Source organism: Trypanosoma brucei, chromosome 10 (assembly GCF_000210295.1).
Source record: "Trypanosoma brucei gambiense DAL972 chromosome 10, complete sequence".
NCBI classification, from domain to species: domain Eukaryota; phylum Euglenozoa; class Kinetoplastea; order Trypanosomatida; family Trypanosomatidae; genus Trypanosoma; species Trypanosoma brucei.
In genome coordinates, this window is record NC_026743.1 from 2,835,149 (window position 1) to 2,853,665 (window position 18,517).

The 18,517-nt window shown below is 49.3% G+C and overlaps 7 protein-coding genes across 7 annotated transcripts; 6 read left to right on the forward strand and 1 right to left on the reverse strand.

Moving 5' to 3' along the window:
* Positions 1 to 571: 571 nt before the first annotated feature.
* On the forward strand, positions 572 to 7,150 carry TbgDal_X14620 (hypothetical protein, conserved; the record flags this gene model as incomplete). The annotated part of the gene is made up of 1 exon (XM_011780326.1): positions 572 to 7,150. The coding sequence occupies one exon, from the start codon at positions 572 to 574 to the stop codon at positions 7,148 to 7,150; it is 6,579 nt and encodes a 2,192-aa protein (XP_011778628.1).
* A 397-nt stretch (positions 7,151 to 7,547) lies between these two features.
* On the reverse strand, positions 7,548 to 7,862 carry TbgDal_X14630 (hypothetical protein, unlikely; the record flags this gene model as incomplete). The annotated part of the gene is made up of 1 exon (XM_011780327.1): positions 7,548 to 7,862. One exon carries the CDS (start codon positions 7,860 to 7,862, stop codon positions 7,548 to 7,550), a length of 315 nt encoding a protein of 104 aa, XP_011778629.1.
* A 451-nt stretch (positions 7,863 to 8,313) lies between these two features.
* TbgDal_X14640 (hypothetical protein, conserved) lies at positions 8,314 to 10,665 on the forward strand (the record flags this gene model as incomplete). The annotated part of the gene is made up of 1 exon (XM_011780328.1): positions 8,314 to 10,665. One exon carries the CDS (start codon positions 8,314 to 8,316, stop codon positions 10,663 to 10,665), a length of 2,352 nt encoding a protein of 783 aa, XP_011778630.1.
* Positions 10,666 to 11,365: 700 nt separating this feature from the next.
* TbgDal_X14650 (hypothetical protein, conserved) lies at positions 11,366 to 13,741 on the forward strand (the record flags this gene model as incomplete). The annotated part of the gene is made up of 1 exon (XM_011780329.1): positions 11,366 to 13,741. One exon carries the CDS (start codon positions 11,366 to 11,368, stop codon positions 13,739 to 13,741), a length of 2,376 nt encoding a protein of 791 aa, XP_011778631.1.
* Positions 13,742 to 14,148: 407 nt separating this feature from the next.
* Positions 14,149 to 15,504, forward strand: TbgDal_X14660 (hypothetical protein, conserved; the record flags this gene model as incomplete). Its single annotated transcript, XM_011780330.1, has 1 exon — positions 14,149 to 15,504. The coding sequence occupies one exon, from the start codon at positions 14,149 to 14,151 to the stop codon at positions 15,502 to 15,504; it is 1,356 nt and encodes a 451-aa protein (XP_011778632.1).
* A 298-nt stretch (positions 15,505 to 15,802) lies between these two features.
* Positions 15,803 to 16,915, forward strand: TbgDal_X14670 (hypothetical protein, conserved; the record flags this gene model as incomplete). The annotated part of the gene is made up of 1 exon (XM_011780331.1): positions 15,803 to 16,915. The coding sequence occupies one exon, from the start codon at positions 15,803 to 15,805 to the stop codon at positions 16,913 to 16,915; it is 1,113 nt and encodes a 370-aa protein (XP_011778633.1).
* Positions 16,916 to 17,360: 445 nt separating this feature from the next.
* Positions 17,361 to 18,044, forward strand: TbgDal_X14680 (RAB-interacting protein, putative; the record flags this gene model as incomplete). Its single annotated transcript, XM_011780332.1, has 1 exon — positions 17,361 to 18,044. The coding sequence occupies one exon, from the start codon at positions 17,361 to 17,363 to the stop codon at positions 18,042 to 18,044; it is 684 nt and encodes a 227-aa protein (XP_011778634.1).
* Between the last annotated feature and the right edge of the window lie 473 nt (positions 18,045 to 18,517).

Below are 18,517 nucleotides of genomic sequence, written 5' to 3' on the forward strand. Positions count from 1 at the left end.
GTGCGTGGTCCAAGAGAGCACAGCACAACACTTACAACGGGGGGTGCTTCTTTTTTCGTCTTTTTGATTTAGCTTTGCACTGCCCACTTGTTTGAGAGGGGAGCGAAAGAATATATTCGTATATATGCATACACGTTGTGGAAGATTGGGAAATCCGATGCGGTGGTAATGTTCTTATTATTATTATTATTATAAATATTATGGATTTGAGGGACGCACCATCATATTCAAATGAGTGAATTTAGAAAAAAAAACGCCGATGCGCACCTCTCTAAGCCACTGTTCTCGCGTACGTATTGGGAAACGATCGGTTAGTTCCAATGCGCTGGTATTCAACGAGTCACAAATCATTTTGGTAAGACATGAGGTTGCATCGCCCACTAGTCGTTTCAACACTGTTGTTCCCTTTCTGTTTTTGTTGTGCCCATATTTTACTGATTTTGTCACTGCCATCACCACCATCTGATGTATACGTATATATATATATATATATATATATGTTTGCCTGTTTGTTTGTTTGTTTGTGCATGCTGTTATGAATTTTTTCAGTATTACTGTTTAGGGCGCAAGCATGAACTTTAGGAAACTAACAAAATTTTGGAGAAGGCAAACGAGCCAGGTTGATGTTGTCTCGGGGAGTGAAAAGTGTACAAGCGGTGATTATTGTGATACATTCGTTGGGCTTTTTCGAGGACAGCAGGGGAAAAACTTTGTTTCGTCGCTAGAAAGCGGACACGCTGCTCTTGAATATATTAAAAATGTTACGGAGCGAGGGCAGATGACCAGCGGCACCCTCTCATCCTCGACAGACGACGAGCTGGAGCGAGAACGCGAAGAGGCCCTCGTTGCTCTTGAGTTATGTGTGATTACGCATCCACAGTTTGTCAACACAGACGTGAACTCCAGCAACATTGAGAGCGGGGAAAGCGAGGGAGTTTCTCCTTCAACCACCGAGAAGGTTGCACACGAGGCTGCAACGAACACTACTGGGGAAGAAGTGACCATCACAATTAGTGAAACAAGTAATGGTACCGCTGCTGCGAGTGCCAATACACGCAACGGCGAAGCATCTACCCCAGTCGCACATTATACACAAGAGGAGCGTAGGGCTTTGCTGTACGAATTGGTCAGCATCATGCTTAGCATTGATCGTTTTCTTTACATAAATAAAATTAGGGAGGAAATACAGCTTCAGCACCCCTCAATGTTGGTGACCCTACCACCCACAACCACCATCGGTACGGAATTGCTGGAGACCGCTCCATCGACGAATGCCACAGATGAAAAGAGTGTTGATTTTGAAAGCGATCCGTACGTGGCGCCGCCATCCATTTCATCCACTGGAAGGGAGTCGGTACCAGACCTCGCGTCATGCCAATCAAACCCAGGCGACCCTGATGGAGATATTTCAAATCGAAGTTTGAACAGAGCAGAAGAGGTAGTGGCAAGAATTCAAGCGATCATCACTTGGATTGTCCTGCAGAAGGTACTGCGGAGTCAGTTGGAGTTGCACCGGGAAAGAACCACCCAGCCAAATAGTCCCACAATAGAAGCAGGAGCATCGGAAGCAGAGTATGTGTTGCACTTTGAAGAACTGTGGATCGACACGGCTCCTCTACGGTGGGAGCAAGTGGTGGAAGAACTCAAGGAGGCCCTTGGCATGCGACGGAAGGAAATTGCAGAGGCCATTATATCTAGTTGGATACTGAACAATCATGCAGGTCATGAGCTCCTACAGTGTGTTATGCTGGAATTTTGTTACGGTGCCAACTTCGAGCACAAGACTGCGGTTGATGTGGATACCACACGACCGGAAATTATTTTCATGCCGGCAATCGGGAGCAATGACAGTGATGGTCAAAACCAGTCGCTGCAGCAAACTGAGGCGTTGACTGACACGACTTCCGAAGCACATGGCGTAGATGATGTCGTTCCAGATGACATGGTGGAAAAGGTGAAGAAAACATTCAAACAGTGTATTGTAACGCCATGGGTCTGCTATTTGGAGCAATCGTTGCAAGTATTCCAACTGGAGGGGGGCAATAGACCTGGTAAAGTGTTGGACACAACAAACGTTTCCCTCTGTTGCATGGTCAGTGCGTATGCGATTTGCTCAAAGCACTGGGAGGAAGTGAAAAGAAGGGACATCTTTCATTTTTTGGAAAAATTGTGGTGCGAACAACATGTTTCTACGCAGGTGGAGCGGATGAAGTGTGTTAGCACTGGGACAGAGGAAGATACCAAGCCTGAAAGCGAGGAAGTTGAGTGCGTGGACAGTTGTTCACCGCCTCAGGCATTGGACGGCGACAGCGATGGTACTGTTACGGTTGGTCACTGCGCTGAGAACGATAAATATGCTTTTTTGTGTGGGGATGAGTTCATATTGCCAGTGATGCTGCACGAGGCGTGGGCGACGGTGTTATGCATTCGTGCTCATCAGTGCCTTAACGGCGCTGGCCAGCCACTCTCTGAAGCGGTCAGACATGTTCGTCGGGCTTGCAGTTTGCCCATACAAAGATTTCCCTTTTGGTATTGCCAAAGGGCTCATGAAGCTATCGTACATGCGTATGTTGCTGCCGGAAACTATGCCGGTGCGATTGAGATTGGACGAGCAAATGTAAACAGAAGCGAGCGACATTGTGCAACCCATGGTCACTGCCTTGCTAGCCGGGTGAATTACCTGGAGTCGTTGCAACTGCTGGCTGAGATACAGGCTGTGTACCCTGGTAGTACTTCATTTACCAGCACTGTGCAAACGGTCCTACAACAGGCGGTACTCTGCGAGCAAGCACTGAAGGACGTTTTGCCTGTCTATATCAACGGGGTGGCTAGCCGTTATGCCGCTTTGCGGAGGAACATCTATCGAGTGAAGCTCATGGTTCTAAAGTTAAGTTGGCGTGTTCACTATCGTCTCGCTGAGGTCACACGCGCTAACATGTACTTTCACCAGTACATCCACCTTTTAACGTGTAGAAAAGTACCGGGGCGATTGGAAGAGCAATACAACGCGTGGAAAGAAAGGGGGGAACAACTTCTCGGAGTGGAGCACAACTCAGCTGTTTGCTTTTTCGCGAGGGCGGTTGACTGTGCTAAAAAAATTGTCAGCTCCGTTTCACGGACTGCACCAACAGTGGATTCCGCTGCAAATTGTGCATGTTCCCCAGTGACATTACCGTGTTTGGCAGCAGCAGATGCCACAGACACCGTGCATCAGGAGATAGAACTTAATAAAATGGAGGCGGAAGGCGAACGCAATCTTGCACTTGCCTATATCGAACAGGCGGACCACGAAGTCAACGTGAAGAAACGGCGGCAACAGCTTAGCAATGCCGTAAACTGTGCTTACGCAGCGCAAGGTATTTTGCACCGTTGGACATCAAAATTAAAGGCTGTCATCCCCTCTACGCTAATGATTGGTGTCGCCTCTGGCATTGTTGTTACAACCAAAGCGCTGCTTCGTCTCGGACAGCCGCGGAAGGCAGCACTTCTGTTGGAACCACTAATCGAAGAAAGGTCGAACTCCAGCTCCGTACGGCCTCCGCTCTGGACCAGTGCACTGGAGCCACTTGGTCGCCCTCTCACCGCTGGAGAAATCAGTGAGCGCACGGCGACAATGCTCGTAAGACTTAGAGCATGTGACCTTCATGCACAATGCCTCAGCAAGTTTGACGGGGAGCGTGGCTATCGAGAGGTGGAGCGTGCAAGAGCCTTCTTGAAAGAGTTGAAAACGTGGGCGGTATCGGTAATTGCGGAAAGCGCCGTGGTGTACCCTAAGGGGGAGCAACTAATGGTGGACTCTTCCATGTACAACGGCATATTGGAATTGTTGCGCGAAGCGAATGCACTACATCCATTACTTAGTATCACATGCGGCGATTCGTTGGTTAGCCTGGGAAAATGGGAAGAAGCGTTGCAAGAGTACTCTGATGCCCTTTCCATCTATAGCGCCGGTAGTGAGATGGATGGTCTTTCCAACCGCCCTGGAGATGGTATCAATGAGTGTCCCTTTACAACAGATGGTGTAATGCAGATTCAGGAGACAACCCGATGGGGAAAAGACCAAGACCGCATAAAGAAATACTTTAAAATAAAGGAATCGTTAGTACTAGCGAAGCTCGCTGAGGTGTATGTTGCACTAAGGAAGCCACTAACCGCCATTCATTACTACCGACAGGTGTTGGAGAACTCAACAGAGGTTGGTGACGCGCTGCTGCAATACAACGCTCGTCTTCACCTCGCCCGCTTGCATACAGCTACTGGTGAAACAGATGTTGCGGCAGAGCAGTGGTCCCAGGTTAGTGAACTGGCAAAGGTGTACGACGACGAGGAAATCAGCCGTGAGACAACTCGAAACATTATTGAGGCTCAACAAACCCGCGGTGCGTATGCAGATGTGATTGAGGTTGCAAGAGAACTCAACAATCTGGCATCTGCGGCGGAAGGTGAAGATGCCCTAGAGGACAGATGTTTCGCTCTCGAAGCAATTGCTGACGCTCATCTTCAACTTGGCCAATACAAGGATTGTGTTAAGCTCCTTGACGAGCGGGAGAAAGTTGAGGACAAGGGGGCTCAAAGAAAGGGTGAGCTTTTTAACATGCGTGCACGTGCCCTACTTGGCTCCGGTGCAACACAAGAAGCGGTTAAGGTTCTGGTGAAGTGGGCGCAAGTGGCCCGGCAGCAGTCAAAGTTTGTTGAGTTGGCAAATGCTAATGCATCTCTGGCAGCTGCATATGCCACGGCAGGCCAGATATTTAAGGCGAAGCGACATCACCAAGCTGTTCTTTCGGCGCTCGCAGAGGTGCCCGACATGAAACAGGAGCAATCTGGAACCGCAATGGAATCTGCGCGTTGGCTCGTCCACCAGTTTTACCTAAATGATGAGAAGGTGCCACTCCTTGATGATACGCGCTGCGCGAGGGAAGAGAAGCGACCAAGTGCCATGAATGATAGCTTTTTCCCCTCTTCGCAGTCTGTGAGAAGGTATGACGTTGTCTCACCCTGTGTACTGTCCACCGCCTCCGGTGAAGGCAGCGAAGGGGAAGGTGAAGAGAACGAAGGGGACGAATATTTTGTTATGAGTGAAAGTGGTGACCTAAACGTACTCCTACAGGAAGAGGAAAAACACGCAAGGAGACGATTGAGAAATAGAAGTGCAAGCCACGATAACTGCGGTAACAGTTGTAGTAGCGGTGTTTACAGCGGAAGTAGCGAAGGTAGCAGCGAAGGAGGGAATACCGCTATGGATGAAAGATTCTTGACCGACTGCGATAATGGCGAAGAACTACCACTGAACTGCTCGATGGTTGGCGCCGACATGGCCTCTGTGCTGCAGCAGGATGACACGGCTGTGCATACTCTTGGTGTTAGCCGCGGAAGGGATGTAACCAACGGATGCGGTAGTGATGAGGCTACAATCACAGAGAAGCCTGTCTTACCTTCATCTGACCTCTGCGGCTTGTCCCCGTCTGTGTCCCCTCCCGTTAGTAACGTCAGTGGGGATGCTGCAACCACCAATGCAACCCCAGTCCTTCGAGGCAAATTGGCTGACTTGAGGGCAAAACAAACATGTGCCTCTGTAGCTGAAACATATCACACGGACGCAGCATCTGAAGGCAGCCATTCTGGTGGAAGTCCCGTCAATATACAAGCAGGTGATGATGACGGAGCACCGACCGAGGCTCCAACCAGGGAGTTCCTAGACAGAGTGACTACGAAGTCACCTAACCCAGCAGCTGTGCACACAAAGTGCTTTCACCGAGCGCTAGAAACCATTGAGGCAGCTACTCAACTAGCGTTGATGACGGTGGCAGGGCGGCAGGGCACCATTCCCAGGAACCCTGCCGATGTTATCGACCTCGCGCTTATCTCTTTTCCACATTGCACCTTTGTGTTTTACTTCGCCGATTTCGCCACACAGCATAGCGTGATTATTCGTCCCGCGTGCAGAAGCTTCTATCTGGAATGCCTAGTACACCCGTACACACTAAATAACTATCATTCGGGGGGTTTTCCACCACAGTCACAAAATCAACAGGATGGGCACCGGATGATACCTGACGAAAACAACGGTGCTACTGCAGACGGCTCCGTCACATCACCAGACAGTAGCTGTAAGTGGACCTCAGGAGAACACGAACTTCTTCAATCCCTGCACGATCTTCATGCAGATCTTTGGGAGCCTGTGTGTTTTTTGTTGAAGAGGTCCCATTGCAGACCCGATGAGGCGGAGTGCTTGGTTTTTGTTGTTGATCCCACTTTGCTACAAGTGCCCTTTCCTGCCCTTGTCGGTCGCGGAGACAAGGAAATACCGCTGGGTCAGCAATATACTGTACTCGTTACACCAACTGTGGTGAACTTTCTTAGGACAATGCAACATAATAAGCGACCGACGCTTTTTGGTGCTCCACAGAAGGACCGCAGTGCGTTCCTTCCACAGGGTGTGTCGTCGCAACCGTGGATAGCAAGTGAGACCACGCTCAAAACCAGCAGCCAGTTAGGGTCGTGTTCATTTCCGGCCCAGCCGATTCCGACTGCGCAAGTGAGTGTGGCGTCAAGCATGGGCTCAGTTGTCACTGCCAGAAGTACCGTATCTTTGTTAGGGGAGCTGCGCGGCACATCAAACGACCATGATACTGAAATTGCTTCTAGAGACACTAGCAATGCTGGCACTTGGACCGTTTTCAGTGGTTGCACGCGTAAGGAGCTTGTGTCCGCTTTTGGTTCCCCCTCTTGTCGAGCTCTGATGCTGCTTTGTGACCCTGTCGGACATAAGTTTAAAGTTGCCGATGGCATGGTCGGACTTGCCGATGTTATACGCGACAATCCATCTCTATCGGAAACGCTGGATCTTGTAGTTATTACAAATGAGCGCTCAACGATGACTTCAGTTGAAGAGCCCGGGACAGCCGCAAGATTGTGCTTGCAGTACGGTTATCCGCGTGTCATCCGTGTGGATCTACCGCCCGGCACAGGTGTAACCACTGCACACCTGAGACTTTTACACGCGTACTACGAAAAGCTGTCCATGACCCTCGAGTGGCGCATGCGGTATCCCTACGCATTGGCACTCCGTATGGCCCAGGAAGAGGCATTGCGACTTGGTTTCCCACCCACTGTGTGCGCTTCCCTCACGCTGATTGGAGCAGCATAACAGCTTGCCAATATTATCTCAAATTTTCAGCATAAGTGTCTTTTCGTGTCCGTGTTTTGTCCTTAGCTGTGCGCTATGTGAAGGAAAGTAAATAACTAAGAAAAGAAAGTGCTAACTACTGTACAGTGATGTTCACCAAATTGCTTGCGTAGTTGATACCGGCATACAAAGTCGTGTATGGTTAGCTTCATCTTTTTTTTATTGCAAATATATTTGTAGGCATGTGTGCCTTTGTACCATTGAAGCTCCTTTCCCTTCCCTTCTCTTCTCTCCCATTTCCTTTAGCTTCTCCCCTGTTGAAGTCTGCATCTTCTATTCTCCTTTTTTTTTAAAAAAAAACACACGCGAACACACACAAAAAAAAACACCTTATTTCTTTTTTGTCTTTTTCCCCCTTTTAACCCCCTCCTCCCTGCATTCCATTGTCGGGGATCCATACCGAAGAAGCCACGGGTGCTTCTTGTAATGGGGACCAACGGAAATATGTAGTGTGTTCGGCTCCACTAGGAGAAGCACGGGAGAATCTGTGTCCTCCGATTATTTTATTTCTCCCTTCTTTTCTATTGCTTGTTGCATCAGCTAAGGATGATAAAATAGTCGGGTTATGGGGAAAGCGTGTAGTGAGGTGCACACAAAAATGTTTGGAATAGTGTAGGAGACAATGAGGTTTGTGAAGGATGGACTGAAGTCGTGAGGGGAGCGGGCGGATCATTCAGGTGTGAAAAGGAATGAGTGAATGAGGTTCACTTGATTTTCCTCAAACATTTCCTTGACTCACCATACGTATGTACACACGCAGCTGCTACCGTCACCACGCAAGACATTTTTCGCTTTCCACGTTGAAATACTCATGTGCCTGCTTTTTATTTTTATCACCACTGCCATTATATGAAGTGCTGGAGGGTCACTGACTGCATCCACGAATTCCTTTTAATTTTGAAACCTAGTGTGTGTGTTTGTGTGTGTTAATGTGACCTTTATCCGACTGTGTTTACATGTTTGAGGAGCGTTCCTTTTTTTTTTCCACTGAATTGTACTGGCATCATCAATACTTTTTTTTTTGGTCTTTCTTTCTTTTTTTTTTTGTTGTTGTTCCCCATTGGTGTTGCTAAACTTCGAACACCTTCATTGCCGTCCATAGTTTGCTGTCACGTCGATTAGGGATGTCTGCGGCATCCCCGAGAAATATATACGCACCGCTCAAAGTTGAGTTCGACAGCGAGGTTGAAATCACAATTCACAGCGCCTTCTTACAAACGGCACGTTTGCTTCAATGTGACCCGATGGCGCACGTAAGCGTCTCTACGCTTCATGTGGCAACGGACACACGTCGACCGTGCGGGGGTGTTACTCAAGTTGGAGAGAGTACTAGAATAGTTAAAAACGAGCGCCCCGTTGGTTCAACGAGGCGGCTGCACTTCACCTCAAAGCCAAACTTCAGTGAAATCATACGGTTTGTGATACCCTTCACACAGTGCCGTCGGTCGACTATGAGACCAGAATCGCGGCTGCTGCTTCGTAAAACCGCTGCGGCAGTATCTACGGATGACAATCCTGATGAGCGGTTTGTTGATCATCAAGTATTGATAACAATTACCGACGCACAAGAACAGGGATACGGTCAGGCCGTGTGTCCGTTTCTTTTGCACGTCCCTAGCAGCTCCACGGAGCCACAACGCATCATGCTACAGCCACGCAACAAACACGACAAGCACGACCCTGTATTCAAATCTGATGTGGCTCTGCTTGCTAAGCACGGCGTTGACGATTTTGGTTTCGTGGATATATCGTGGCGAGTCAGTCTGATCCCGCACGGTGGTGCCCTTATCACTGCGTTGCAACCATCGGTAAGCGTACCTACATTTCCCATAGGACTCGTGCTGCGGGCAACGTGGCTCGTAGCTGGTAACGTCCACCAACCTCGCACACAGTACACGACGTCTGTGGAGTTTGGCGGGCAAGACCGTTTTTTGTTTGAAGGGACAAAACCGCTTTTTCTTACAATTCAAAGCGCTGCGCAGCTTGAGCGAGCCATCGTTCATTGCACTTTCCACGACACAACGACTCGTCCCCAGTCGTATGATGTGGCTGTACCACTGCCTGTTCCCCCGATGGCCTCTTTTGCCATGGAGCGCGATGTATGGTGGACAACTCCCGTGCGAACCGCATGTGGTGTTGACTTAGGTATTCTTCTGGCATCTATACGTCTTGCACAACGACCTCTTGATGGCAGTACACCATTCTGTACCGTTGAGGGTTGTAGGGAAATTAACAACCCCATTCACCAGTCGCAGTTTGCACATGTGGCAAAGGAGTGGGGACGTGCACCACCCAATACACCGCCTGGTGCCTACTACCCATTGTTTTGGGAATCTGAGCAGCATATTGCTCGCGTGGCGGAGCGGCAGTGGCGCCATGATTGCGTTGTTGGGGCGCGTCCCTCTATAGAGCATGTGCGGCACCTCCTGGAGGTCCTTGCGGGTCGCATTGCCGTCGATGGCGGCGTGAATGGGGTTGCGGCAGTATACTTCAACCATGCACCGACTACAACACTACAGCAACACCAGGTAAAGCAGTTTCTTGTAACGTGTGCTTTCCACGCAAAGGAGATGACAGTGCAAGATGCAGCCCGGTTTTGCTTCTTTGCCCTTCGTCGCGACATGGAGCAGGCCATAACGAAGGAAGATGTCGTCTTCATTCTAGATCACGCACTTATCGGGAAAACAATTGATATGCCTGAGAAAGAAGTATCCCGTCGCGTTGACGACATCTTTGGCGATGGTGTGTACATCACCTTTGACGACTTCATGCGTTATTTCATTAACAACTATGCCATGTGGTACCAGTTTGGTGTACCCATTACGACAGGTGATGAACAGGCGGCACAGGGCAGCATCGATGTGGCCGTGGAACTCGGACCAAATGCTCAAGGGACGGCGAAGGAGGAACCTGGTGAGGAAGCTCGTGGTGGTGCCGCAGTGCCTGTTGCGCCTCGTGGGGAGGAGGCCGGGTCATCGAACTCTAATCCTCAAGATGTTGGCGTTTGGCGCAGATTTATAGCACGTGTTCAGCATAGTAACAGGGCATTTAGCGTAACAGCGCACGTGAACGACTCCATTGCAGAGGTGATGGTGATGGTGCAGAATAGTACTGGAATCCGCGCGTCCTGTCAGGAGTGGAGGATGAATGGTGTTTTGTTGGATCCAAAGGCTACGGTAGGAAGCACAAAGTTGGGGCTTAGCTCGCGGAATGATGCGTCACCAGAGGTCGTCATTATTGAACGTGATGAATCCTTGCGTCTTGTTATGTTGTACAAGGAGAAGTCAGTCCGTTGGGAGCTACGCATTCAAGAAACAGAAAAGGTGCTGCGACTCAGAGCACTGGTTCAGCAAAAAACATTGATACCCCTCTCACGTTGTGTTATGCGGGCGAATGGCCAACGCCTTCAGGACAGGCACCCACTTCAACACTATCAACTTCAAAATGGCGATGTCGTCGAGGTAATGCAAGAGTAACGTCCATATCAACATGGGAAGGAGCGTTGGCTTCAAAAAAACATTGCACGCATTTGCGTGCGCAACGTTATGCAATACAGGAAACCATAGAGAGTAACTTATAGAGAAAGGCAAAGGGATGAAAGAAAACAATACTTGATTTGTGCCTGTTGTTTAGTCTGCGCGTTCTTGTGGGATAAAGAAAGCCATAAGGAAGAAGAGCAATGATGTTGTATAGAGATATTTTTCTTTTTTTTTTTGCCTTTTACATTGACAGTTTGTTCCCATAGAAGGAGTCATCATATAGAAGTGGGGTCAGCTGTGTCCGTGATAAAGCACTGATAGTAATAATAAAATCATCAGCACTGGTGCGTGCGTATTGTCTGGGACCTCGTACAGTGAAAGAATAATTGTGGAGGGGGGTGAGCATTATTCCTTCCCCCTTCCTATTCGCCGTGCATTCAGCATACCCATTTTCCGTTCCTTCCATCTCCTTCTACATCTTTCACTCGTGGAGACAATATAGGCGCCTCGAGACAAGCTGTTTGTGTACTTCGGCAGGTATCCACAAAAAAGCAAAAGGGAAGCAAAAAAGATAGTGAGGGATTTCCAGGCTCGACGGCGTATCAGATTCTTGTGAGGAAAGGAGAGAGTTGCAAGGGGTTTCCTTCCTGTGGTTTATAGAACCTGGGGTTTGCACTTCCAGAGAATCTGAGAGAGCATGCCCGGGAGTTTGAATTCCTGTCCTAATAACCCTAACACTCAGCACTGTGTCCTTTTTTCAACAGTGTCACACTGGACGGGCCCGCAGTCACTCTACTATTGCTTCCCCCGCAGTCGCACTTTGCTGCAGATAGCACGGTTTATCTTGGATGACCCCGATCTGAGCACTCAGCTTGGCTACGGTGCGTTGTTGGGGAGCAATCGGTCAACCGAGTTGTTGAAACAGTACATTTATTGCTCTGCGCATGTGCCGGCTGCTTCCAGCAATGAAAGATACCACGCCGCATCGTGGTGCATAGCCTCTGTTGGCATAACCCTAATCTTGGTTGCCACGGTCTGTGACTACAAGTGGCGAGTGGGGACCAGTAGTGTCACACACGAGGCAGATGAAACGGGAAATGAAGGGGCAAACGAACTCAACCCACGCGCCACTCCCACGTGTTTGCCTTTGATTAGCGCAGAGGAAGTACGTGAGGACTCTACTAAACTGCCTACTACGCCTAGCCCCGATTGCTCCCGTCAGTGTCCCCGCGCGGGTGGGCTTAGCCGATTTCACCAAATATATGGTGTGCATTCGCCACTTCTAACACCCGAGGAGCAACTTACAGCACAGAGTGCTGTGGATAGTTCGAGCGCGTCGATACCTTCCGCACAGGAGGCTTCGGTGTTCAGTTCTTTGACTCAGCAACGTTTGGGGTTTCAAGGGACCTCCATGAGGAGCGACGAGCAATTTTTGGGTATTAAAGCTGGCGTGGCACTGGCGTCAGTACCCACTTTAATGCAAGAGTCTGGAGATGGAGGTAATTCTTGTGTAACAAAACCGCACGCCCTCAACGTCGAAAAGCTGAATAGGTCCCTGCAAAAGGATCCACTGAGGGGATCGGATGCGCCTGTTTTGAGATCCGGTGTGGCGCACGTTGTGCAGTGTTTGTCGCTGGTTAGCAGTTTCCAGAAGTGGCGAGGTTACCCTGAGTCGGAATCCGACTTGAATCTGTTTAACGGGCTCCGTGTAATCACTTTCCTTTGGGTAACGATATTCGGAACGTTTTGGTTTACCCAACAAATTAGTCCTGTGAACAGTTCTGTGGTTCCGAGTGATAGCATGCTTTACGCCTTCCTCCAGAAGAGGGTTTTCTCCGCTTGCGCTATTAGCACGTTTCTTGTTATTGCCGGGTTTCTAACTCTTCATCGTCTTCACATTTATGAGGAGTGGCAAATGAAATCACCTGCCGTGCGTGCAAAGTGGTCGCGGGGCACGCGTAGGCAGTGGCTACTGAAGGGTGCTCTGTCGTATACCCGTTATGTGGTTTCTCGCTTCGTTCGCGTAATTCCAGTCGCTCTCACGGTAACGTTGCTCGTGCCAAATATTTTGCCAGCGACTTCAAAGGGTCCGCTATGGATGGCGCTATCAAATGCACCGGCACTTCACAAAAACTGTGAAGACTACTGGTGGACGAACCTCCTGCTGATCAACAATATGGTCCCCACCGATGGAAGTAAGTGTTGTTTTCCTTGGTCCTATTATGTGGCACTTGAGTTCCAGTTGGTCGCTACCGGACCCCTCATTTACCGGCTCGCTAGATCTTTGCACACCCGTGTATATGCCGCCGGCTCAATTGCCTGCGTGATGATAGGTGTGGCCCTGCGCTACAGTGCATTTATGTCCGAGAAAGGCAAGCACCTCGAAAAGAGTGAAGCGGCACCGTATACATTCGACGCTGGGGCGCTGTATGAGTGGCCGCACCTTATGTTCATACCGTTTCTCGCTGGAGCCATTCTCCATCGCATTTATATCGCCGTGAAGCACCGTGCGCAGACGCTGCTTATGTTTGGACCTGATATGTTCACGGTTATGCATCGTTGCCCTGAGAGTACCACCACGGAGGATAGGCTAAGTTACTTCATACTGGAAAAACTGCGCCTTAGGAGCATGCGCTTTCTGATAATGTGGGGAGGTATTGGTATAATGTGTCTCTGTGTGTTTTGGGGTTGGAGCGTTCTTCACTTGTCACGAGAGACTACACAAGTGAGCGTATGCCGTGCAGCCTATGAGTCACTCATTCTCCTTTTCTGGTGCCTTGGGTTGTGCATGTTGGTTTTCCCCTTACTATTTGGGTATGGTGGAGCAACTCGACGGTTTCTTGTTCATCCCTTATGGTGTGGACTGTCGCGTCTGGTGCTGGTGGGGTATCTGCTCACCCCTATCGTCATTGGCATCGTAAACGCTCACTGGGGCCCCACAAACGTGGGTGTGATGCTACTTCTTATGTTGCGATGGCTGGGATGCACTTTTTTGACATTTGTGGCAGCGTTCGCGCTTCACATGGTGGTTGAACGGCCGTTCTTGTACATCAGTTCACAAGGAAAGTACTGAGGTGAGGAAACACCGCCGATAATACTACGTCATCATTCAGTACGATAACCGCGTTGCGAGCGGTGGTTGGGGTTAGGGGGGCAACACCATTATTAATAATGCTTTTTAACAGTAGTGCCCTATCCTGTTTGCATGTCCCTGCAATGCCGGTGGAACAGAGTCGTGGGGAGCTCTTTTGGGTGGAGTAATACAAACAGCGGTTATGGTTCTGTGCCACAAACATGACGTGGCGGCAGTGTGCGTTGGCACGCAAGCAAATATGTGCCATTTTCTTCCTTCACCTACGTTTTCCCCATACTTTTTGAAACATGCGTTGCTTGCTCCCAGCATTCACAGTACCTTGGCTTCCGCTGAATAAGCCACAACTCACGCCCTGATTACCTCCTCAAAGGTATAGGTGAAGTTTGATGAGGGATGTACTAGCGAGCTTCATCGAAGCAAGTGCCGCCCGCGGGGCGTGGGAGTCCGCGCTAGCTGCGTGGAACACTGCTTTGTTTACTAATAGTAGAGAGGTGTCTTCTAACCATACACTGTTACTCACCCGTGTGTTGGCGCAGTACAGCCGCTGGCGTGAAGCGGTGGCTGTGGCTACCAGTGCGGAAACAGCATTGTGCAGTAGGCAGCTTGCCGCTCGGCGCGTGGCATTATTGGCAACGATAAAGGCGGGCAGTTGGAGGGAGGCCTGTCAGCAAGTGCTCAGTGTCCGGCGCTACCTTGAAAATAGCGCAGCAATAGGCCCCTCAGTCGGTTACACTGAGGAAGCTGAGATCAGTAAAGAGCTCTACCTGGTTGTGGAGTTGATTGAGCAGGATCTGTTGCAAGGGATCCCCACTGAGCAACGTGGGCTTTGGGACCCTGTTGTTGGTTGCTTACGGGGGAAGGTAGAGCGCCACCCTCCGAAACAAGCCGGAGAATTACGTCGGTGCATTCCTGATGTTGAAAACACCACAAGGAGTGATGAATACCAAATGAGGTGCGGTAGTGATGCTGATCACGTGACTAATAACGAAGAGCTAGTTCATATTCTTCGCAAGCCAAAGGAGCGCAATTCGTGGTGCGGTGCACTTCGGCTTCTGTCGGACATGCAGCATCCTAACGCTGCCTCAGTTAATATTGTGATTACCATTTTAAAATCGCAAGGTCGTGAAGCGGAAGTACTTAGGGTGGTCAACGACTTTATGGTGTCGCGGAAGATTCAACCAACAGCAATAACGGTGAAGGCTGTATCAGAGGCCGCAAACACCATGCGGTCCCTTCCCCTTTGTATATCCATTCTTGGCAACCCGTCGATGCGGGGCAAACTTACAGCTCAGTCAGCCGTTCCAATGGTATTGGCACTGCAACGGCTTGCTGAGTGGAAAAGATGTCTTGAGTGGTGGTCCTCCGTGCCTCCACCCACTACACTTTCGGACGAGGGAACCACTGACTACAACTCCGGCGGTGTACCAAATCTTCGGCGGCATCTTAAACTAAGCAGCTACGTTGCTGTCTGTTTGGCGGGTGGGGGATGCTGGTTAGATGCGCTCGCGGCTCTTCACTACGCTGCGCCATACGATCCACCCCTCGCGATTCTGTTCTCCCTCCGCGCACTGCGAGTGGCAGGAAATTGGGAGGCTGCTGTGACGTTACTGCATAAAAATTGCTCAGTATGGAAAGGGTCAAAGGTAACGCTTCAGGTCCTGGACGTCGTCACAGAACAGAATGCAGAGAGTTGGATCCCGCCGCACGTTGTGCATGTGTTGCGGGGATTATTTCGCTCGTAAGTGCAAGACTTCTCGACAGTATATCGGATACGGGTAGTGTACATTCCATTGTGTCTACTTTGCATTTAAAACATGTGCCTTTCAGTGAGCCCCTGTATCTTTTTGAGTGGTTTCAGACTTATCGGTTTGCTTGGCCTATGGCTTACCCCCTTTTTTTCCTTACACTGCATGATGCAACAACAATCCAGCACCTGAGTGCATACTGACACACGTGGAAGGAACGGGGTTGAAGAACATTTAGGAGGAGTGAAGGCTTCAGATACTGGGGTTTGTAGGCATTCCAGTGTTAAAAGTTAATATGCGCGCAACTGCGGACAAACACGTATCGTTCGCCTCTGAGCTCGTGACGGCGTCGTGGGCAACGGCAAACAGTAAGACACGTGAGAGGAATACCACTTCCCGTTGTGGTGAACGTCCCACTGACGGGATGAGCCTTGCCCTGTTCCATTCGGGGTCACTAGCTCTTCAAGCAGTTGATTCCCTCCGTCTCGAGCTCGAACTACCGCTTGTTACCCGGTATCGTGTGTTAAACTATCTTTGGCGGCACTGCTATCAAAGTTGGCAAGAAGAAAACGCGGCGACTCTTCCTCCACGGCCCGCTGGTGTGGAGCACTCAGCTGACGAATATCTGCGCATTTGTCGCTGCGACGGGGGCATGGCGGGCGCGATATCATCCACATCGTTAAAACTTGTGGACGGCATCACACTCCATCGACTTACATACCTTGCGGATGATGCAGGCCACCTTCATCCGTACTCGAGGCGGCTGGATCCCGTCACGAGACCAATTGTTAGGTTTCTGAGGCAAACATGCACGTTGCAGTTGAGTCGCCGACAAAACAATATTATTTGTTTGCTGCCAAAACTCGTGGAGATCATCATTATCCTCTGTTATAAACTGGAGCTTAGTGCCCAGAGGTATGGACAGTGGCGACTGCCACCGCGTCACCTCACTTCCGAGGGGTGCAACTACCAAAAAAACGGCAGTGAGGGCAAAAACGAGCGGGAAGGTGGCGACTTCAGCCTTTCCCGCCTTACACACACCTGCAATTCTCGCAGCAGTGTGTCTCTTAGTTGGACAAACCGCTGTACATGGTGGTTAGCCCGGGCGTGCCAGCGCGCATCAGCTCGACCCCATCGACTGTTTGCACATCTGAGAGCGCTGCTGTTAGATCCCGGGCCCATGTGTCACGTAAAGGCTGGTTACTTACAATTCCTTGCAGTCCGCTTCTTTCCTGACCTTCCGTCCATTCAGTATCCCGTGGCCACGTTCCATCCAGAGACTTTTGTGTGGAAGTCGGAGGATGGAAGTGCTAATGGTTTGGAGGAGACGGGCAAAACTCATACACTGCAGGAGTCTCTGAATCATAAGGTAAAGTTAAAGATTTCCCCGCATTCTAACTCAAAATGAAGACGGGGCTTTGATGGATTCTTCATTCGCTCTCACTTTGTAGTTCTCATCGTTTTAATACTCTTCTATGCAGTAATATATATATATTTATTTATCAAAAAAAAATTTACCTATGTTCTGCCGGTAAATGTCGCTATCCTTCGTTTAGTTGGCACTCTGTATGTTTTGTGGGGGTAGCCGCGTGTAGTTTTATTTGTTTTATTTTCTCGCGTATATGGCTTACTGGTACGCTTCATGTTTTTCGTTTTTTGCATTGGTGTCGTCCAGTACTTAATTCATCATATTCATCTTATATTTTTCCTCGTTATTGTTCCTGAGGGTATTTTGCGGAGGAAAAGGGAAGGAAGCTACCTGTTACATACCCGTTTATTTTGCTTGGTTGCTTCTTTGATTTCCGTAACGTAACCTCCAATACAATTGTTGTGAAGGTCCGTGCAGCGGAGTCATGCGATCAGCCACTGAATATACAGATGGTCTGCTAGGGCTTCCAACTTCACCGCAACTAGCCACACATAAAGAAAGAAGTGGAGGCACTCAAGTAGGCTTGTGCCCGTGCTTCCGCATCGCAGCCGGCGAATTCATGCACATATATGCGATTTTAAAGGAGGAGCGACTTTCCTGGCGAGACGATTTTTTTGACGTTAGTCAGCTTTCAGTACCGCGAAGTACGTCGGAAGTGCTTGAGAGGTTGAACCTCAACTTGCCCTTCTACGCGGCCAACTACATGACGGTGTGCATTGTCGTGACGTCTCTTTTATTGTTTCTCAACCCTTATTTCCTCATCTTATTATGTTCCTTAGTTCTCTTACTGCGTGGTTTGTTTCTCCACGGGAAATACCAAGGAAGACCTAACCATTGCATCTACATAGGTGGGGTGACTGTCTCGTATTATCGCCTTTTGATTGTGACGCTTTTCGTTCTTTTTTTATTTCCTGTTGTTTGGAGTGGGATCCTTAACCTGCTTTTTCTTTTGCTCGTAGGCACCGCTCTTGTTCTTCCGCATGCGGTGTCGCGTCGGCCTGTGTACTTCCATGATGAGGAACTAGAGAAGCGACGACCAAAGGCTCTTCAATATGTGGTTGTCTTTCTGCTCCACTTTTTGAGTTACATGGAGAGCCCTAACAAGTGAAAATTATTTCTCCAATTTCCTACCTATTGCTTTGTGTTTTTTGCTTTGTTCAATCGGTGGTGTGTCCTGATCGAAGAGTAACGCTGCATGAAAACCTCAGCCCTACATTTTTTTTGCAAGTGATCGATAGCGGGACCGGCACTTTTATTGTTTTATAATGGGCAACGAGAAGTGCTACAAGATGCTGTGAGGGTAAGCAGTGTCTGACTATGCTTTTTTACTACTCATGCTTCGGTACAGCTACGCAACGTCACAACACCTTCACCTTTTTCATACACGTGCACACACGTGTTCGCTTATTTACCCTATGAGGGGTTCACTTTATTCCTACACTTTGTACCACGCTCACACTTACGTGCGGCGTAACGGTTATTGAATTTTTTTCTTGTTTATTGTTTCTTTGAGTGCATTTGCAACGTGCATGCCTTGATGTTGGAGTGTATGTGTATATATTTGTGTGCGTTCTGAAGTAT